Genomic DNA, 22,251 nt, shown 5'->3' on the forward strand with positions numbered 1-22,251 from the left:
GCTTCCCAAGTGCTGGGAGCTGGGATTAAAGGCATGTGCTACCACACCCAATGGTTGTATTCTTTCATGGGAAAATGGTGGCTATGGCTCAGTAGAAACCAGCTCCATAGCCTTTCATCGGGATTAGGCAGGAGTGCTGAAGGCAGCAGCCAGGTCATCAGGCCAGGATCTTGCTGCATGTGGCATTTTAACCCCAGGAGAAAGAGCATTTTAATAGAGGATTTGGCACATAAGTTCTGCGTGGGTTAGCTTGACCATGATCACAAAACGGTTCTATGAGCCACCTTGACCAGGCTGAATGGCAGCCACACCCTGAGCTGTTTAGTGAGGAGCTGTGGAAAGGTATGGACACTGACCATCAGGGACCTACAAGTTTAGTTTCATGCGGCTCAGTGTAGTTATGTCTCTGCCAAAAAGACATTAATTATGGGATCACAGAAAGTGATATCAAGAGAGCCTTTAAAATGATAGTCATGAATTTTTCAAAGCTGCCAGTGTCATAAACGAAGGAAAGGCGCTTCCCTAGAAAAGAGGACAGGATCCCTCAGTGAAATGTCTAAGCCCTGTCTGGACTGTGGAGCCAGACGGCACAGCACAGCAGAGGGGCAGCTCACAGGTCCTCTCTCCTCTCAAGGAGGGTTCCCAGTGAGTGAGTGCTCTTCAGGGAAAGAGAGGCCTGCCCAGGCATTTTGGAGCAGCTGCTGTGATGTCTATACCTCACCTCCTAGTGGCAGGAAGAGAGAGAGAGAGAACACTGTGTTCAGAATAAAACCCCGGGGCTTTAGTGGAAGGAAGTGTTTCTGTTCTCCCTGCTATCTTGTCTGTTTGAAACTTTTTAGGATAAATATTAGGGGACTCCCTTCTCCAAACAAAGAGTGCTCACACTACTGGGAGGGTGGTGGTGACTTCATGGGCCAGAGTGGGTCATGTTGCCGGACTCACCGCCAGCACAGTTTACCAGTGACATGAAGAGCTGAGAGCCCCACCATTCTTGAGGCTTGGTGCCCTCGCCCTTCACACTGCCATAATGGTTTGCCCCTTTCTTACTGCTCTTGAGACAAGGTCTTCCCGTGGTCTCCAGGCCAGCCCTGAACTCCTGGACTTCAATAGCCCTCCTGCCTCAGTTTCTCAAATACCTAGGACCTCAGACCTGTAACACCGCACCTGCTTGTCCACCTTATTTGTCCATGCTGTGGCATTAAGTCATTGCTGACGTTGTCACTTTTTGATTGTGCAGCTGTGGCGACGGCTGGTGGAAATCGACTTCCCCAGGAAGTATGGCTGGAAGGGGTCGCTGCTGGGAGACTTGGAAGGGAGGCTCAAGCAGGTACATCCCCAATTGTTATGTATGGTACACCTGAGTGCAAGACTGATAATGGTGGTGAGGCAGGGGGTCAGCTATGAGTTTGGATATGTGACTTGGCCACTATCTTTTGACTTCAGAAGAAAGTCGAAGGTCTTGTGTGATACCCTTAGAAGAACAGGGACATGATGGGGACCCCAACCATATACGGGGAAGCACACATGCAGACACCGCACTGGCCACTTATGGAACAGCATCAAAATGAAAAAAAAACTAAAATGCACAGAAAAATGCTCGTTAGTGTGAATGAAGGCTGCTGACATGGAAATCCAACTTTACATGATATGAATGCTTCATTAAAAACTAAGATAGATGCTAGGGAAGCAGAAGGGGAGGAAAATGGCTTATTTCTCAAAATTTACCTGTCCTTCTTTCACAAGCTCCAGTGCTGGTGTTTTGTTTTGGTATTTTTTGGGGGTGTTGTTTTTTATTTATTGTGGGTTTTTTTGTTTTTGAATACAGGATTTTTCTATCTCTTTGGGGCCTATCCTAGAACTTGCTGTGTGGCTCAGACTGGCCTCGTACTTACAGAGATCCGCCTGTCTCTGTCACCCAAGTGTTGAGATTTTTTTTCCTTTTGCAGAGGGTTTGGAACAAAAGACTTTTTAATTTTTGAATATTTGTGACAGATTCTCACTCTGTGTCCCAGGCCAGTCCCAAGCTCCCAGCAATCCTCTTGCCTTGGGCTCTCTAGTGCTGGGACCAGAGCTACATGCCTAGCTACAGAATCTGTTTTCATTAGTTCATTGGATAGTGCGGTCCTTGTAGACGTGCTTAGTGCCTGTGCAGAGAAGCTCTAATCACGGGGTGGTGAAGACACTTGGTTTTTCCCTGGCGTGTAGTAGTGAGGAACCCCACAGCCTTTACATCTCCCTCCTTGAGCACACACAGCCCTCACGCCTCCCTCTCTGTCCGCAGGAGCATCCCCGTTTTCAGATCTCCATCTTCTGTAGCAGTCAGTGGCAGGACCGTGGACTCCATGACAGCGTGGCCAGGAGCTTTGAGAAGTGTGTCATTGAAGCCGTGAGCTCTGCTTGCCAGGTCGCTAGCCTTTCCTTGTGGGCTCACAGGGGTTTTCTGATATGGCCTCCCAAAGGCTGCTGAAGCCTGCTTGTTCTGAGACCCTACAGGGTCTGATCAGCCCCCTTTGTGCCCAGAGCCATGTCCTGAGATCCAGAGTTCTCATCCAACTCCTTGAGAAGCAGTGTGGCTTCCTGTTTCCTGGGTGGTTAAATGCCATGCAACGCCACAATTCCTAGGCTAGGTGTGGTGGCACACACCCCTAACCCCAGTACTCGGGAGACAGAAGCTGGTGGGTCTCTGAGTTCAAGACCAGCCTGGTCTATGTAGTGAGTCAGACCAGCCAGGGTTACATGGTGAGAACCTCCCAGCTGCTCACACAGCCTCGCCCAGCATCTCATAGGCTGAGCCCCAGTCACCCCTGTGAGCACTGCTGCTGGCGGGCTTTAGTTTCTGTTCATCTTCCTGTGCTCTGACGGAGACTGAGAAAAAGATGCGCTTGGGAGAGGCACACTCAGCGTCCTGCTCCCTCTCGCTTCTGCAGGTTCAGCTCTAGCGAGGCCCTTCTTCCATTTGCTTCCCTTCTGAGGTAAAGGTCCCTGCTGAGTGGCCTGAGCACCGTGTCAGAGCTCTGCAGGTCACGTGTGTGATGAGAGGGCTCAAAACAGGTTAAGCTTTCTCCTATTAACGTTTTATTATGTTAGAGTATTGCGCCTCCCCCCCCCCCCCCCGTGTGTGTGTGTGTGTGTGTTGGGTATATTTGTGCCAGGGCACACACGCATGGTGAACAGAGGACATCTTTTGGGGGGCTCGTTCTCTCTTTCCACCACATGGGTCCCAAGAATTGACTCATTGTTGGATTTGGCAGCAGCCACCTTCACCCACTGTGCCATCTCTCTGGACTGAAACAGCACAATTTCTATGACATATTTCTTTGTGTGTGTGGTGCTGAACATCGAAACAGGGTTTTACAGATGCTAGGCAAGCTCTTAGCCATTGACTCATACCCAGTGAGCCTCAGTCAGACCTACAAAGACAGCAGTCCCGGGTCCTCTCCCACAACTCATGCTCATGACCTGTAGTCAGGACATCAAGGGCAATTTTTGAAAAAAAATCATTTAAGGTCTCAAGTAGCCCATGCTGGCCCTGTATTTTATGTGCAGCTGAGGAGGCTGGACAACAACTCTTCTTTCCAAATGCAAAGATTACTGTTATGTACCACTACACACAGTTTTCATGATTCTCTTAATTAGAACAAACTAATAAGAATTATTACATGTTGTTTTTTATTACTCACTTTCTTTATAGTCTCAGACCAGTGTCCTTGAGGGGCTTTCCTGTCAAGATCTGCAGAAATTTGGTACTGTCTTGTCGGCTGTGATAACCAAGTCCTGGCCTAAGCACAACGGGGAGGCTGTGTCAGACATGGATGGGATCCTCAAATACCTGCTCACGTGGCCAGATGTGAGGCAACTCTTCAAACTGTGTGGTATGTGCTGGCAGCTGTGGGGAGCGTGGGGAGGGTGCCCTCTTGGCCTCTGGGAGCAGAACAGGACAGAAGAACAGACCTGACATCTCACTGGTCTGTGCTGATGTGGGAAGCAGCTAGGATGGTGGGACCAGGACCAGGACAGGCATGGGTGTCTTGACAACTAAAGTCCAAGCTGACTGAGAGCTGCTGTGTCCTAGCTGCTCTGCTGCCATCCTGTGCCTGGCACTGCCCCTGACAGTCTAGGGTCTCAGCCTCCAGGAGAAGGGATGTGAAGTGCAGCGTAGACACTGACGGGCTTTGCTCTGCAGATGCCCAGAGCAACAAGAATTATAGTTGGCTGGGGAGATGGCCCACGGGTACAGGGCCTGCTGAGTGGGGAGATGGCCCACGGGTACAGGGCCTGCTGAGTGGGGAGATGGCCCACGGGTACAGGGCCTGCTGAGTGGGGAGATGGCTCATGGGTACAGGGCCTGCTGAGTGGGGAGATGGCCCACGGTGCAGGGCCTGCTGAGTGGGGAGATGGCCCACGGGTACAGGGCCTGCTGAGTGGGGAGATGGCTCATGGGTACAGGGCCTGCTGAGTGGGGAGATGGCCCACGGGTGCAGGGCCTGCTGAGTGGGGAGATGGCCCACGGGTACAGGGCCTGCTGAGTGGGGAGATGGCCCACGGGTACAGGGCCTGCTGAGTGGGGAGATGGCCCAGCGGGTACAGGGCCTGCTGAGTGGGGAGATGGCTCATGGGTACAGGGCCTGCTGAGTGGGGAGATGGCTCATGGGTACAGGGCCTGCTGAGTGGGGAGATGGCCCACGGGTACAGGGCCTGCTGAGTGGGGAGATGGCCCAGCGGGTACAGGGCCTGCTGAGTGGGGAGATGGCCCACGGGTACAGGGCCTGCTGAGTGGGGAGATGGCCCACGGGTGCAGGGCCTGCTGAGTGGGGAGATGGCTCATGGGTACAGGGCCTGCTGAGTGGGGAGATGGCTCATGGGTACAGGGCCTGCTGAGTGGGGAGATGGCCCAGAGGGTAAAGGCCTGCTGAGTGGGGAGATGGCCCATGGGTACAGGGCCTGCTGAGTGGGGAGATGGCCCAGCGGGTACAGGGCCTGCTAAGTGGAGAGATGGCCCAGAGGGTAAAGGCCTGCTGAGTGGGGAGATGGCCCATGGGTACAGGGCCTGCTAAGTGGGGAGATGGCCCACGGGTACAGGGCCTGCTGAGTTTGGAGATGGCCCACTGGGTACAGGGCCTGCTGAGTGGGGAGATGACCCACGGGTACAGGGTCTGCTGAGTGGGAAGATGGCCCAGAGGGGAAAGGCCTGCTGAGTGGGAAGATGGCCCACGGGTACAGGGCCTGCTGAGTGGGGAAATGGCCCACGGGTACAGGGCCTGCTGAGTGGGGAGATGGCCCATTTGGGTACAGGGCCTGCTGAGTGGGAAGATGGCCCACGGGTACAGGGCCTGCTGAGTGGGGAGATGGCCCAGAGGGGAAAGGCCTGCTGAGTGAGGAGATGGCCCAGAGGGGAAAGGCCTGCTGAGTGGGGAGATGGCCCAGTGGGGTAGGGATGGAGTCAGAGGATACCTGTGGCTTCTTGCTACAAGCCGAGCTTCAGGTTCAGAGAGATTTTGGACTGCCTACATGTGCATGCCCACATACCATGTGAGCAAGAGTGTGCATGCACACACGCACAAACACACACACGAGAGGGAGAACTAGACAGGCTCAGGTGGCCTTCAGAGCAGTCCCTTTGAGAGCAGTGCTGACTGACTTACAGAACAGGAAGTCCCAGCTGACCCTCCCAGCACACACAGACCCAAGTGTTATGTCTTCCCCTGAAATCTCTCACGTGTTTTCTGTGAGCTGCTGTGTTTATATCTTGGAGCAGGAATGTGCTGGGTTTGAACTAAAAGCCCCGGCGAGTTTAATGCTCACCTAATGCTCACCAGATCTTTTGATAGCCCAAAAGGGAGCCCCCCTACAGCTTGTGAGGCGTGAGGCCGAAAGTGTGGAATGCTGATGTGGACGCCATTTGTATTTGCTGTTCATGGAAGTATCACAAGTGTGTTTTTTCAATGAATAGGTTTTCTAGAAAAATTCGTCAGCAAACTTGGCTCCCACAGGCTCCTCCAGCAGCCATGCGCTGTTCACATCTGGAATTTGTGTGTCCTTTATCTCGGATGAGCTGTTGAGTGTTGGCACACTAAGTCTCTGGAGTCGTAGGTGCTCTCTAGGCTTCAACACATGCATGACAGCATGTTTGAGGCATCCCAGTGTCGACACAGTGAGCTCACTGCCCCCAGGATCTGAGGCCCTGCTGTTTTACTCCCCTGTGGTTTGTTCTCTAGAAGATCCCTTAGCTGGACCCATAAGTGTGGCCTTAGAGGCGACTTTCATAGCAGTTTGCATTGGAAGCTCCTCCCTGTCTTCTTATTGCTCAGCCACTGAGTTCTGTTTTCATCACAGAAAACTTCATTTACAGAACTACCTGGGCATCTTAACCTGTTCACCTGCCGAATAGCATCTCCGTTGATTCATGTTTTGCTGTTGTTTTTCTGAGACTGAGTCTCTCCTGTGGTCTTGGATGGTCTATAGCCAGCTGTGTAGACCTGGGTGGCCATGAACTAACACATCCGCTTGTCTCTGCCTCTAGAATCCTGTGCCACTGTGCCCAGCTGTTTTATGGATTTACAATGATGGATAAGGCTACTTTGTTTTTGATGATACAGACAATCATTCTGTTTTAATACAAATGTAATGAGAGCAGGAGAGAAATTTTCTGTGGGTTACAAGTAAATGTATTGAAAGTCTTTCCATCTAGACTGATTGTCAGTTCTCACATATTACCCTACAGCGGGACATGGTGGCCAGGATGTGCGGAACCTGAAGCCACACACGAGCATCGGGGATGCCTGGTGGGAATCGAAGGGGTCGGGAGACCCGGGCTCTGAACTATGTGCTCTCCCTCTCATCAGGAAGCAACGAGAAAATCTTAGACAACATCACGGGGGAAGGCAGGCAGCTGATGGCCACGGCTGAGTCTGTGTTCCAAAAGGCTGCAGAGGAACTTGAGGATGGCGCCATCATGATCGGACAGCTGGAGTTGATCCTTGAGCACAAGCGTCAGTTTGTTGACATCTGGAACTTAAGTAAGTGTGAAGTTGAGATACTGGGCTGCTGAGTAGCGTCCAGAGGGAAGAAACTTGGGTATGGCATTTTGTGGGCAGGGCGTGTTCCTGGGCATTGTAACCGCCAGCAGTTCTTGTCAGCACATTGAGAAGCTGTGGTTTATATCTGAGGAGTGTCATGAGCAAGCAGTGGAATGATGGCTGCCAAGTACGTGAATCCACTGTCCTCATAGGCTGGCTGAGCAGGCGTCTTCCTGGTCCCTCCACTGTCCTCACAGGCTGGCTGAGCAGGACTCTTCCTGGTCCCTCCACTGTCCTCACAGGCTGGCTGAGCAGGCGTCTTCCTGGTCCCTCCACTGTCCTCACAGGCTGGCTGAGCAGGCGTCTTCCTGGTCCCTCCACTGTCCTCACAGGCTGGCTGAGCAGGCCTCTTCCTGGTCCCTCCACTGTCCTCACAGGCTGACTGAGCAGGACTCTTCCTGGTCCCTCCACTGTCCTCACAGGCTGGCTGAGCAGGACTCTTCCTGGTCCCTCCACTGTCCTCACAGGCTGACTGAGCAGGCGTCTTCCTGGTCCCTCGTCCTTGCCCAACTGCAGTGTGTGCAGAGCGAGGCAGCAGAAAGCGCTTACATGGAAGACAAGCAGGATTGTGTGAGCGGGTAATTTACTTTTCAGATAGAGTACGGCTGCCACGCCAAGAGAAGGCCTGCGATCTGGAGGACTTGCTGGCCAGGAGAAAGGATGATCTGCTGTTCCTCAAGCGAGAGAATAGACACGTGGAGAGCCTCCTGAGGCAGTTTGGGAGAGTGAAACACCTGGTGGAAGGTGCGCACCCAGGAGTGGTACTGAAGAAGTGTGGGGTCTCAGTGAGGGGCAGAGGAAGTGCAGTGTGATGACGGAGCACAGTAGCAGAGCTGGCGGGGCTTAAAAACAATTTTTAAAAATTTGCATGATATGGGGACGTAAGCATATGTATTTGCGCGTGCATGTCAAGGCCGAGGGTAGATACTAGGAGTCACTCTTGAGACCTCTTTCACCTTATTAATTTTGTTGTTGTTGTTTATTTTTGAGACAGGGCTTGTCTGGGTAACAGCCCTGGCTGTCCTGGAACTCACTTGTTGACAAGCTGAAAGAGATCCCCCTGCCTCTGCCTCTGCGGTGCTGGGACTGAAGCCCTGGACCACCACCACCCTCTCTCACCTCACTCAGTGGGACAGGTCTCTCAGTCAAACCCAGAGCTTGCTGCTGTGTCTAGCCTTGCCAGCCAGTTTGCTCTGGGGATTCTTCCATCCCAGTTTCTCCAGACTAGAAATACAGCCAGGCTGCCTTACCCACCTGACATTTATATGGGTTCCAGTGATCAAAAATTTTTAATCCAAACTCACTTGCCTTTGCCAGAGGGAATCCACATCACCTCTGTATTCCATGTCTGCAAGCATCTCTAACTTTTATGTCCTAGAACTATCCGCTGACACCCATCACAGGTTGTGACTCTCCTGAGATGGGCACCTCATCCTCATTATCACTAGATGAGTGAGCAGCCCTGGGCTCTCCCTTAACCCTGCTGGTGTCATCTGTACCTTTTCCTAAATATGTTCCCATATATATCCCTGCCCTCTGGCCCTGACTCTGCATCTGGCAGACACAGCTTAGCTACCCTCCTGAGAAAGAGGCAGGCGCTCCCTGTCTGAGCGAGTGCGTGTCTGTCTGCTCTAGTTCCAGTGCACTGCCTGGCTGGGAACAGAGGGACATTGTAAGCCACTGCCCTAGGAACAATGCTGTGCTCCGGGCTGTGTCTCTGCTGCAGCTGGGAAGCCTGGGACTGTCCTGGTTACTGCTTCTCTGTTGTGACATGTTTGCCCTCACTGGATGCTCTGTAGGTCAGGCTACCCTTAGATTCACAGAGATCCATCTGCCTCTGTCTCCTGAATTCAAGAATGAAAAGTATGTGTCTGGGCTGTTTCAGATTTAGAGATAAAATTCCTATTTTATAATTTGTTGGGCTTTAGAAGGGAGTGAGAGAGAGTAGGTGCCTGTTTCCCAACTGACCCTTTACCCAGAGTTTACAGTGTTTTCCTCTTTGAGAAAACTGACAACAAAACCAAGGTGGGAGGGAGGAAAGATGTGCATGTTCCACAGAGAAAATGAACCAAGTGGCTGTATCTGAGTTTCTTAGAGAAGCGACCAGGGAACGGGCTAAGGCTGTGTCGGTAGTCGAGCCTTTGTCTAGTGCTGCAAGGCGGTAGGATCTGTCCCCAGTGACAAACAGAGGCCTAGTTCCCCATCCTGGGGCATGTCCACAATCCCAGACATTAGGATGCTGAGGCAGGGGGATAATTAGCTGAAGGCCAGCCTGGCTACATATTCAGACCTTCTTTCCCTTACTGAGAAAGAGAAGTGATGCCAGGCAGTGGTGGCGAGAGGCTGGGGCAGGTGGATCTCTGAGTTCAAGGCCAGTCTGGTCTTCAGGGTGAGTTCTAAGACAGCCAGGGTGACACAGAAACCTGTCTCAAAAAGCGAGAATGGGTGTGTGTGATCAAAGAGAAATTATATGCTACTATCATCGGAGGCTTAACATCCAACCTTTCATTCCTGTTTCCGTAGTGGAGTTTGGATATATTGAGGCAATACACTCTCAAGACCTCAGCAATAAGAGACTCAATGAAGCATTGATAAACCTACCTCACTCATCTCCACACAAAAGGAAGACTCATTACTCCCTGAGCCCTGAGATCCGAGAAATTGCAAGCAAGATAGACTCCCTGAAAGACAGCCACATCTTCCAAGTCTTCTGGCAAGAGACAGCAGAGGCACTTAGTTCTCTGACTCAGGACCCCAGAAAGTTGAAATTATCGCTCTCAGAAGCCTGTGAACGCCTGTACCACCCCTGCTATGAGAAAATCTATAGGCTCTACGAGAACCTCAAGTCAGGAGAGATCACCTTTGCTGAAGTTGATGACATCTTCAAGGACTTTGTAGATAAATATGGTGACCTGACTGTTGACCTAAACTTCATGTGCACTGTGGATCCCCAAGAACAAAAAGGTTGGATCCCAGAGCGTGTGGCGCAGATCAAGGAATACCACAGCCTAAACCAGGCCGTCAGCTCTGCCAAGGTCATTGTTCAGGTCCGAAGCACTTTGGGCGTGACCGGTGACTTCAGTGTTCTTGACAAGTTGTTAAAATTCGTAAGTTGTTTGCTGGCTCTCCTGAGGGGCGAGGACCAAGCTGAAAAATCTTGACAGCCAGGGTTTCTTTCTGTCCTGGGGTGGGGTGGGTGATGGTGATGGTGGAGCTGATGGACGGTTCGGGTGATGGTGGAGCAGATGGACGGTGTGGGTGATGGACGGTGTGGGTGATGGATGGTGTGGGTGATGGACGGTGTGGGTGATGGTGGAACAGATGGATGGTGTGGGTGATGTTGGGGTGATGTAGGAGTCCCCTCTGTGCTGTGATTACCATTAATGAATAAAGAAACTGCCTTGGCCTGTTGATAGGGCAGAACTTAGGTAGGCGGGAAAGACTGGACTTAATGCTGGGAAAAAGACCAAGTGAGCCTTGGTCTTGCTGTGTTTGGTGGCTTCCTGAAGACTAGGCTTGGCCAACCAGTACCGATGCAATCTAAACCTTATCTTCCAGGCAGATTCCTTCGAGGACTTTCGCTATGAGGAACTGAAACAGATCAGCCCAGAGTTCATCCGGGCCAAGAATTTGCTCCAAGACATCAGTGAGCCACGACGCTGCTGCCTGGAGGAACTCTCTCGGCAGAAGGAACTTGTGGACTGGCTGCATGAGGCCCTGGAAGGTATGGCCGGCCCCTTAGGCTTGACAGGGTCCTGCAGGTGGCACCTATGGTTCTCTATGAGGCTCTGATACTTAAGGAAATATATCCCCTGGGTCGCTTGCTGTACAAAGGCCAGGAAAGTTGCTCCTTGCCTTCTCTAGGCAAAGGGGCAGTGGCTGTCTCATTCACTGGGGTTTATTTCACTCAGACAACGTCCCTCAGGCTCTTGTGTAGAAACTTTCCTTTGTCATTTCCTGCATGGTATGACTGCTGGCTGAGAATACCTGAAGGTCATTTAAAATTTTATTTTTATTAATTATTTGGTTTATAATAGTGTTTTTTTCTTCATGTATGTATGTGTGCCACACATGTGCCTGGTGCCTCTGTAGATCTAAAGAGGGTACCATGTCCTCTAGAACTGAAATTAAAATAGGTTGAAAGCCTCAAGGTAGGTTTTGGAAAAGAAACCTGGATCCCTTATAAGACTAATAATTGCTCTTAACCATGAGCCATCTCTCTGGCTTCCCCTCTCTCCACTTAACCTTTTCTTCCAGAAGACAGGACTTGCACAGAGAGATTTTCTATACTTGCTCATGAAGGTTTTCCATGTGTACCTGTTGAGTGGGCAGGAGCCTATGGAGGGTTGTCTCAGTTTCTCTCATTGTCAGCGTCTTCTTTTCCAGCAGAGCCCAGGTCTCTACGTTTGTGTGGTTTAAGTGACGTGGTGTAGTAGATTCAAGGCTATAAGGTGCACAGCAAGCCTAGCATAATGCCTGGGAGACTGTTGTCTGATAAAGGGTAGCTATCTGTCAATAGATTCGCTATTATGTTCCATGTTCTTAGCAAAAGCAGAAAGTGGGTCAAACAATACATTACCTTGGTGCTCAATTATAGCTTCACTTAGGATTTCTGCCCCAAACTCAGCATGGTCACGTGCTGACCTCCCCTCTTTCCTCCCAAGACATCAATGAACTCAAGGTGTTTGTGGACCTGGCCTCCATCTCAGCGGGGGAGAATGACATCGACGTGGACCGGGTGGCCTGTTTCCATGACGCCGTGCAGGGCTACGCCTCCCTGCTGTACAAGATGGACTTGAGCGCAGATTTCTATGAGTTTGTGGATCATCTGCAGGAGCTCTGGAGGGCCCTGGACAATGACCAGCACCTGCCCAGTAAGCTGGTGAGTCGACTCGGGATCCAGTGCAGATATGTTGAGTGACGGGGCCTTGATGAACAAGACAGAGCACAGGGACAAAGCGTGGGTGTGGGGCAGGGTGCGGGGCAACTGTACCCCAGCAAGAGCAGAGGTGGGGGCGACAAGAAAATGGCTTCTCACTCCAGCCTGTTGCCTGCTTCTGTCCCAATAGCAAGATTCTGCCAGAAATTTGGAGTGGCTGAAGACAGTGAAGGAAAGCCACGGGTCTGTGGAGCTCTCGTCTCTGTCCCTGGCCACAGCAATCAACAACAGGGGCATCTATGTTATTAGGGCACCCAAAGGTGGTCAGAAGGTGAGCTGCCCAATCCTGGTGCAGTTTTGCATGGCCCTGTGGTCTTGTTATAAACTCACGGACTTGCACCAGAAGCTAACTTTCTAATGTGTGCTGCCTCCCAGATTTCCCCAGACACCGTCCTACACCTCCTCCTCCCAGAGAACCGTGGTGCCCAGGAGGGGCTGCGCAGCTACTCCACAGAAGAGCTGAGGGAGCTGTTAAATAAGCTCATGCTCATGTCTGGGAAGAGAGACCACAGCAGCAGCACAGAGGTGGAGAAGTTCTCAGAGGTGAGCATTTGGGTTTGTGTCGCTGCCCCGCTGGGTGGCTCTGGCCTCAAGCTGGCCCAGGTGCTTTCCTTACTGAGCTGTAGAAATGTCTGGATTGACACAGAGCTTTGCTCTGATACCCAGATGGTGGTGCTGATGGCTCTGCCGGATGTATGGCACCCCAAACCACAACCCCAGAGAAGTATCTGAAGCAGGGCAGACCCAAGAACAACAGGTCCTCTTCAAGAGCCTCAGAAGGAGCTGTCATGAGCTGTGGAGCTGAGGTGACCGCCCGACAGTTCTATAAATAAACTATCGGGGCTGGAGAGATGGCTCAGCGGTTAAGAGCACTGACTGCTCTTCCAGAGGTCCTGAGTTCAATTCCCAGCAACCACAGGTGGCTCATAACCTCTCTGTAATGAGATCTGGTGCCCCCTTCTGGCCTGCAGGCAGGGTACTGTATACATAAATAAATAAATCTTTAAAAAAAAAAAGAAAGAAACCATCATTTTGCTTCCTGTATGAACTGGCAACTCTGTTGTTGCGCCTGTTGAGGTGGAGGGATCTTGAATTTGAGGCCGGCCTGGGAACATGAGACCCTGCTTTTACACACATAGTCACGACAAACACACACACACACACACACACACACACACACACACGCTTACAAGTGTGCACAGTCCATACATTAACATCCTTTTCTTTCCTTGGACATGGTGGCACATACCTTTAATCCCAGTGCTCAGGAGGCAGAGATGGGGATAGGGCCAATCTGGTTCCATAGGGAACTCAAGGACAATCAGAGCTAAATAGGAAGATTTTTGTGAAAATTGTGCTCCAGTGAGACAGTGACCTGAGTCTAAGATCTTGGACTTGTAAAAGCAGCAGGTTTTGTAGGTTAGTGCGTTGGTAGGTGTGTGTAGGTTAGTGTTTTGATGGGTGTGTGTAGGTTAGTGTGTGGGTGTGTATGTTAGTATGTGGGCAGGTGTGTGTAGATGAGTGTGTCTTCCCTGCAGCCCTGTGCTATGCCTTGACCTCATGACTCCCTTCCCCCAGGTCTTCAGCAGCATGCAGAGGCTTGTGCATGCCTTCATAAACCTGCACTGTACAGGAAACATGCTGTTCAGGTCTTGGACTGCTGAGGTCTACTGCTGCCCCAGGTCGGACATCTCCATCCGCATGGACTTTGGCTTGAAGCTGGTGAGCCAGTTGGCAGAGAGTGGTGACGTCATCGAGCTCCTGGGAGCGCTCTGCAGGCAGATGGAGGACTTCCTAGACCACTGGAAAATAGTAGTCGCCCAGAAGAGAGCCAAACACTTTTACCTCAACTTCTACACAGCTGAGCAGCTGGTCTACCTGAGCAGCGAGCTCAGGAAACCCAGACCCAGCAAAGCTGCCCTCATGATGCTGTCTGTCATCAAAGGCGAATGCACCGTCCATGACATCTTAGAAGCCACCAGATCCTGTCAAAGCGATGTTGCCAGACACTGCCTGAGGCAGGTGGTGGAAAAGCTGCCTCAGCAGCTACCTTCTGAGTCCAGCTTAATGGGCAAGCTTCGGGTTATCATGGAGCAATCCACAGAGTGCATGAGTGCCTTCCTGCCCAACTGTCTGGACCTGGATGCCCTGGGTAGATGCCTGGCTCAGCTGGCCACACTGCGTGACTGTCCTGTGGAGCGGCCACTCCCCAAAGGCCTGCAGGTTGGCCAGCCTAACCTGGTGTTGTGTGGCCACTCTGAGGTGTTGCTGGCCGCACTGGCCATCTATATGCAGGCCCCCAGGCAGCCTCTGCCCACCTTTGATGAGGTGTTGGTCTGCACCCCGGGGACCACAGTCGAGGAGGTGGAGCTATTCCTGCGACGCTGCCTCACGCTGGGCTCCCAGGAGCACAAGCTCTACAGCTTGCTGTTCGCGGACCAGCTGAGCTATGAAGTGGGCTGCCGGGCCGAGGAGCTCTTCCAGAGCCTGTGCGCACAGCGCCACCGTGAAGACTACCAGTTGGTGATGATCTGTGATGCTGCCCGGGAGCACTGCTACCTTCCCTCCACCTTTAGCCAGCACAAAGTCCCCCTGGTGCCCCAGGCCCCACTGCCGGACATCCAGGCCTACCTGGAGAACCATTATCAGGTCCCGAAGCAGACCCTGTCGGCAGCGGCTGTATTCAGAGACCGGATGTGTGTCGGGATCGTGACCTCTGAAAGAGCTGGTGTTGGTAATGAAAGAGTCTGGGGGTGGAGAGGGCCCCTCTACCAGACACTGCCCAATGACGCTTCCTTTTCCGGCAGGGACACTGAGATGAAGCCCTTCTTCAGGGGTCTGCCCCTCCTTAGCTGTAGACCAGTTTCCCTTCTCGCCTAGCTGTGAAAACTGGCAATTCCTGAGAGCCCATTCCCTCTGCTCAGGAGCCTTTCTGCAGTTTTACTTCCTCTGCAAACCCCTGGCCCCTTACGTCCAAGTCGGTTGTGGTTGAGCAGAAACTCTGATCGTCCTTTGGTTGTTGTCTCTTCCTTCATCCCGTCCACTCTTCCCTGAATCACTGTCCTGCTGGGAGAGTTTGTTCCTCCATGCTCTTGCCTTCACTGACTTCGGTGCACCAGCAGTAGCCAGGACAAGGCAAAGTTGGTCAATGGCGGTAGACAGGGAACCCGGAGACTCTAAGGACATGAAGCCAGTTGGCAGCGATGGTGCAGTGCATGCGTTTTGAGTTAAACAGAGAGTAGCTTCCACGACATCTCCGTATTGTCTTCCTCTCCGTCTGGAGACTTGGGGTCTGATTTGCACATGTTCCCCTTGCAGGAAAGTCACTCTACGTGAACAGATTGCACAAAAACCTGAAAATAAAACTAAAAGACAAAAAGGCGCCTCTGAAAACTATTCGCTTGACGGACCCTCACGTGGACGAGAGCCGGGTCCTGAGCTCCCTCCTGCCGTTCCTGGAGAAGGACTCTCAGAAGCAGCCTATGATAGTCCACATTGATGTCAGCACTTCAGTAAGTGTCTGACATCACCTGCCAGTGACTGACACGGGCAGGAGACATGGTTCCTCTCTCCACACACAGTCCTGATCTACGTCATCCTGTCAAGGCTACACCCTCACAGTCCTGTGTCTCCTGCAGGTCCAGACTGGGATTCCAGTCTTTCTTTTCAAACTCCTCATTCTGCAGTACCTAATGGATACAAGCGGGAAAATGTGGCTTCGGAACCCGTGCCATTTATATGTTGTTGAAATCTCACAAGAGCCCTCAGCACAGCCAAAGAGATCTTCTAAACTGGTGAGTACCAGAAAAACAAACACAAAGGTTTGCTGTGGTGATGCACAACTCATCCTGGTTTGTTTCTTGTCAACTTGATACAAGCTTGAGTTATCTGAGAAGGGAGAACCACAGTTGAGAAAATCCCCCTTTTTTTGAAATTTTTAAATTTTTTTTTATTGATATTTATTGAGCTCTACATTTTTCTATCCTCCCCTCAATGCCTCTCCCTTCCCCCTTTCAATCCTCCCCCAAGGTCCCCAAGCTCCCAATTTACTCAGGAGATATTGTCTTTTCTACTTTCTCCTTCCCATATAGATTAGATCTATGTGAGTCTCTCTTAGTGTCTTCATTGTTGTCTAAGTTCTCTGGGATTGTTGTTTGTAGGCTGGCTTTCTTTGCTTTATGTTTAAAAACCACCTTTGGGTGATTACATGTGATAATTGTCTTTCTGTGTCTGGGTTACCTCACTCAAAATAATGTTTTCTAGCTCTATCCATTTTCCTGCAAAATTCAAGCTTTCGTTATTTATTTCTGCTGTGTAGTACTCCATTGTACATTTTCCTTATCCATTCTTCAGCTGAGGGGCGTTTAGGTTGTTTCTGGCTATGACGAACAAAGCTGCTATGAACATAGTTGAGCACATGTCCTTGTGGCACGATTGAGCGTCCTTTGGCTATATACCCAAAAGTGGTATTGCTGGGTCTAGAAGAAGGCTGTTTCCTAATTTTCTGAGAAATCGCGACACTGACTTCCAAAGGGGTTGTACCAGCTTGCATTCCCACCAGCAATGCAGGAGTGTTCCCTTTTCCCCACAACCTCTCCAGCATAAGTTGTCATCAGTGTTTTTGATCTTGGCCATTCTTACAGGTGTAAGCTGGAATCTCAGAGTTGTTTTGACTTCCATTTCTCTGATGACTAAGGATGTTGAGCATTTCCTTAAGTGTCTTTCAGTCATTTTAGATTCACGTGTTGAGAGTTCTATGCTTAGGTATGTACCTCCCCCCCCTTTTTTTTTTACTGGATTATTTGTTCTTTTGATGACCAATTTCCTCAGTTCTTTGTATATTGTGGAGAACAACCCTGTGACCGATTTGGACTTGGTGAGGATCTTTTCCCATTTTGTAGGCTGCCATTTTGTCTTATCAACCGTGTCCTTTGCTTTACAGATGCTTCTCAGTTTCAGGAGGTCCTATTTATTATTTGTTTCTCTCAGTGTCTGTGCTGTTGGTGTTATATTTAAAAGTGATCCCTGTGCTTGCAGGGCATTTTCTTGATTATTGATTGATGTAGCTGGGCCCAGCCCATGAGGGAGTGGGGGAGAGTCCCATCTTAGGCCTGTGCTTCTGAATGGCACAAGGAGACAGACTGAGCAAGCCCTGGAAAGGAAACCAGTGTCCTCCCTAGCTGCTGCTTCAGTTCCTGCGTCCATCTTCCTGTCTTGAGTTCCTGCCCTAACTTTCCTCAGTATGGAGTATAACACTAGAGTTGTAAGATGAAATAAGCCCTTTCCTGACCAAGTATCTTTAGGTCATGGTGTTAATCGCAGCAAAAGAAACTTTAACAAGGCCAGAAATAGGTAACAGGTGTAGTATGAGAGCGGTGGGCTGCGTCCCGCCACCCGGCTAACTTAACCCCCAAAATAACCACATGGAAATTGTATTAATTTAAACACTGCCTCCCCCATTAACTCTAGCCTCTTATTGGCTAATTCTTACATCTTGATTCAATCCATTCCTAATAATCTGTGCAGAAGCACAAGGCCGTGGCTTACCGGGAAAGATTCAGCCTGTCTGATCTGGCGGCTTCATGGTGGCTCTCTCTTGCCTATCTTCTTCCTCTCAGAATTCTGTTCTTTCTACTCTACCCACCAAAGGGCTGCCCTATCAAAAGGCCAAGGCAGCTTCTTTATTCCACCAATGAAAGCAACACAAATAGAGAAGAATCTCCTACACGAAACAGGTTCTTGGGATATTGCTGTAGCAGATATGACCATGTGCTTTGGAGAAAATTATGGTGACATGTGAACTCGAGTCACTGAGTGCTCAGAGCTCAGTAGACTATTTTCTGGGAGCTTGTAAGATTAGCATGCGGATAGTAACACAGACGGTAGAGACCTGACTTGTGCCGTATAGAGGGAAGTAAAGACGCATCAGGGATGTCTGAGTGATGTCTTGATGAAAGCAGCTGTGGTTCTGGTCAGCAGGGACTGAAGAATTGTTAGAAAATGCTTCCTTGGTATGGATGTGTCTTCTAATCCTGTTCTCTAAAACAGCAGCAGGCAAAAGATGCCAGGCTGTGGAGACAGGGGAAATCGTTAAATCCCATGTAGACTTGTAGAGGTAAACACAAAGGCACTTTTTGTTGTGGTGGTTGTTTTTGTTTGTTTGTTTTTTATGTGCATTGGTATTTTGCCATGGGTGTCAGGTCCCCTGGAACTGAAGTTATAGACAGTTGTGAGCTGCCAAGTCGGTGCTGGGAATTGAACCTAGGTCCTCTTGAAGAGCATCTGACCCATCTCTCTCACCCCAACACAAAGGCAGTCTTTGTGTGTGTGTGTGTGTGTGTGTGTGTGTGTGTTTTGATACAGGGTTTCTCTGTAGCTTTGGAGCCTGTCCTGGAACTAGCTCTTGTAGACCAAGTTGGCCTCAAACTCACAGAGATCTGACTGCCTCTGCATCCTGAGTGCTGGAATTAAAGGCGTGCACCACCACTGCCCGGCCACAAAGGCAGTTTTTAACAAACTTGATGACAGTGTGTTTCCTCTTTGCAGAGTGCACGTGGAGCTTTGTCTAGGTTTCTTGACATCTTCCCCAAAGTTACCTGCCATCCTCCCAAGGAAGTGATCGCTATGGAACTGACTCCCAACAGGAGCCACAGGGAACCAGGAATGGACCCACGGGAGTTCAGCAGTGAAGCTTTCCAAAGACCTTACCAGTATTTAAAACAGTTCCACCAAAACCAGAACCTGGACACATTTCAGTACAAAGAAGGCTCCGTGGAAGGCTCCCCTGAGGAGTGCCTGCAGCACTTCCTGATTTACTGTGGCGTGGTCAACCCTTCCTGGGCAGAGCTCCGGAACTTCGCTTGGTTTCTGAACTGTCAGCTCAAGGACTGTGAGGCTTCTGTCTTCTGCAACCCGGATTTTACTGGAGACACACTCAGGGGCTTCAAGCACTTCGTGGTAACCTTCATGATCTTAATGGCGAGAGATTTTGCCACTCCGACTCTCCACACTTCAGACCAAAGCCCCGGTAACCACATGGTCACCATGGATGGAGTTGCTGAAGAAGACCTAGCTCCCTTCTCTCTTCGAAAGAGATGGGAGTCAGAGCCCCATCCCTATGTTTTCTTCAACGGTGACCACATGACCATGACATTCATAGGTTTTCACTTGCAGCCCAACAACAATGGCTATGTTGATGCCATCAATCCCTCAAATGGGAAGGTCATCAAGAAGGATGTCATGACGAAAGAACTATTTGATGGGCTGAAGCTTCAGAGAGTGCCCTTCAATATCAACTTTGACAACCTGCCCAGACATGAGAAGCTTGAAAGGCTCTGCCTGGTACTGGGCATTGAGAAGCCCATTGACCCTGATGAAACGTACGAACTCACAACAGACAATATGCTTAAGATCCTGGCCATTGAGATGCGATTTCGATGTGGGATTCCAGTTATCATCATGGGAGAGACAGGCTGTGGGAAAACCAGGCTCATCAAATTCCTTAGTGACCTCAAGCGTGGTGCTGTTGAGGCAGAAACTCTGAAGTTGGTGAAGGTTCATGGAGGGACAACTCCATCCATGATCTATTCCAAGGTCAAGGATGCTGAGCGCATAGCCTTCTTCAATAAAGTCCAACATGAGCTGGACACCATCTTGTTCTTTGACGAAGCCAACACAACGGAAGCTGTGAGCTGTATCAAAGAGGTCCTGTGTGACAGAGCAGTGGACGGTAAGCGCCTAAAGGCGGACTCTGGCCTGCATGTCATTGCTGCTTGCAACCCTTACCGGAAGCACTCCCAGGAGATGATCCTCCGCCTGGAGTCAGCAGGTTTGGGATACAAGGTGAGTGCAGAGGAGACTGCAGAGAGACTGGGCTCCATCCCGCTGCGGCAGCTGGTCTACCGCGTCCACGCTCTGCCTCCAAGCCTCATTCCTCTGGTGTGGGACTTTGGACAGCTGAATGACTATGCTGAAAATCTCTACATCCGGCAGATCGTGCAGAGAGTGGACTTTGTCACGGAAGACCACACTTCTGTGATTGTGGATGTACTCTCCGCCTCTCAGAGGTTCATGAGGAAGAGGGAGAATGAATGTGGTTTCGTCAGCCTCCGGGATGTGGAGCGCTGTGTCAAAGTTTTCAGATGGTTCCATGACCACAGCGAGATGCTCTTAAACAAGCCCCCTGACTTTCTCCACAAATCCCGTGACAGCAAGCACACCTCTGAGAGAGATCCTGTTCTCTGGTCCCTGGTAATGGCCATTGGGGTGTGTTACCATGCCTCTTTAGAAGAGAAAGCATCCTACCGCAGAGCCATTGGCAGGTGCTTTCCAGAACCATACAATGACAGCAAGGTCATTCTTGATGAGATCACACTTGTACAAGATCTTTTTCTGAAGGGGACACCCATTAAGAAAAACATAGCCAGGAACTTGGCTTTGAAGGAGAATGTCTTCATGATGGTAATCTGCATAGAGCTTAAGATTCCCCTCTTCCTGGTGGGAAAGCCCGGCAGTTCCAAATCCCTTGCCAAGATCATTGTAGCGGACGCCATGCAAGGGCAGTCTGCTGTCTCCGAACTCTTCCGCTGCCTGAAACAGGTCCACCTGGTGTCGTTCCAGTGCAGCCCCCACTCCACCCCACAAGGGATCATCGGCACCTTCAGACAGTGTGCTCGCTTCCAGCAAGGCAAGGACCTACAGCAGTATGTCTCTGTGGTGGTGCTGGATGAGGTCGGACTGGCAGAAGACTCACCCAGAATGCCTCTGAAGACGCTGCACCCCCTGCTGGAAGATGGGTGCATTGACGATGATCCTGCCCCCTACAAAAAAGTGGGCTTTGTTGGCATTTCCAACTGGGCTCTGGATCCTGCCAAGATGAACCGGGGCATTTTTGTGTCACGAGGCAGTCCCAGTGAGAAAGAGCTCATCGAGAGCGCTGAGGGCATCTGCTCTTTGGACAGGCTGGTTCAGGACAGAATCCGAGGGTATTTCGCACCCTTTGCCAAGGCCTATGAAACAGTGTGTCAGACCCAGGACAAGGAATTCTTTGGGCTTCGTGACTATTACAGCCTCATCAAGATGGTCTTCGCCAAAGCCAAAGCTTCCACTCGGGGGCTTTCCCCACAAGACATCGCTCATGCTGTCCTCCGGAACTTCAGTGGGAAGGACAACATCCAGGCACTGGACATCTTTACAGCCAGTCTTCCCGGGGCCAGGTACAAGGAAGACGTCAGCACTGTGGAACTGATCAAGCAGAACATTCACAGCGGTCTGCAGGCGTCCAGCAGGGGGCTGGATGGGGCCGAGTCCCGTTATTTGCTGGTGCTGACCAGGAACTATGTGGCCCTGCAGATCCTGCAGCAGACGCTCTTTGGTGAGGGCCAGCAACCGGAGATCATCTTTGGCTCCAGCTTTCCCCAGGACCAGGAATACACCCAGATCTGCAGGAACATCAACCGGGTGAAGATCTGCATGGAGACGGGAAAGATGGTGGTGCTGCTGAACCTGCAGAACCTGTACGAGAGCCTGTATGATGCTCTCAACCAGTACTATGTCTACCTTGGGGGCCAGAAGTACGTGGACCTTGGCCTGGGTACGCATCGAGTCAAATGTCGAGTCCACACTGACTTCCGCCTCATCGTCATTGAGGAGAAAGATGTGGTGTACCAACAGTTCCCTGTGCCCCTCATCAACCGGCTGGAGAAGCACTACCTGGACATCAACACCGTGCTGGAGGGGTGGCAGAAGGGCATTGTGCGTGAGCTGCAACAGTGGGCCTGTGATTTTGCAGATGTGAAAGCAGACCAGCTCATTGCCAGGCACAAGTACAGTCCTGCAGACGCGTTCATCGGCTACCACTCTGATGCCTGCGCCTCCGTGGTGCTGCAGGCCGTGGAGAGGCAGGGCCCCAGGGACGTGACTGAGGAGCTGTACCGCAAGGTGTCTGAAGAGGCCAAGCTCATCCTGCTGGATTGTGCGACACCAGATGCTGTGGTCCGGCTGCGTGGTTCCACACTGGGCTCATTCACTGCGGAGCGGCTGTCGCGGGACTATTACTCCAAGCAACAACACAACTCCTTCGCAGACTTCCTCCAGGCCCACCTGCGCATGGCCCATCTGGAGGGCCAGGCTGTCTTCACAGAGGTGACCATCTTCCCACAGCCTCACACTCTGCTCTGTCATCCAAGGGTCCTAGATTCCTAGGGTCAGGAACTAAACCCAGATTTACACCAAACT

At 51.1% G+C, this 22,251-nt stretch overlaps 1 protein-coding gene across 1 annotated transcript in view; it reads left to right on the forward strand.

Annotated features, from left to right (window-relative positions):
* LOC121436164 (E3 ubiquitin-protein ligase RNF213-like) overlaps positions 1-22,251 on the forward strand; it is a 95,665-nt gene that overhangs the window by 27,988 nt on the left and 45,426 nt on the right. Inside the window, 14 exon segments of the mRNA XM_041635871.1 lie at positions 1,238-1,327; positions 2,282-2,404; positions 3,692-3,872; positions 6,843-7,016; positions 7,671-7,820; positions 9,600-10,183; positions 10,635-10,800; positions 11,741-11,958; positions 12,146-12,286; positions 12,391-12,558; positions 13,594-14,749; positions 15,334-15,527; positions 15,654-15,809; positions 18,562-22,158. Of these exon segments, the coding sequence (XP_041491805.1) occupies positions 1,238-1,327; positions 2,282-2,404; positions 3,692-3,872; positions 6,843-7,016; positions 7,671-7,820; positions 9,600-10,183; positions 10,635-10,800; positions 11,741-11,958; positions 12,146-12,286; positions 12,391-12,558; positions 13,594-14,749; positions 15,334-15,527; positions 15,654-15,809; positions 18,562-22,158 (7,098 nt within the window).

This window comes from Microtus oregoni, unplaced genomic scaffold (assembly GCF_018167655.1).
Source record: "Microtus oregoni isolate MIOR12 unplaced genomic scaffold, Mior012 000048F_ref0000485, whole genome shotgun sequence".
Taxonomy (NCBI): Eukaryota; Metazoa; Chordata; class Mammalia; order Rodentia; family Cricetidae; genus Microtus; species Microtus oregoni.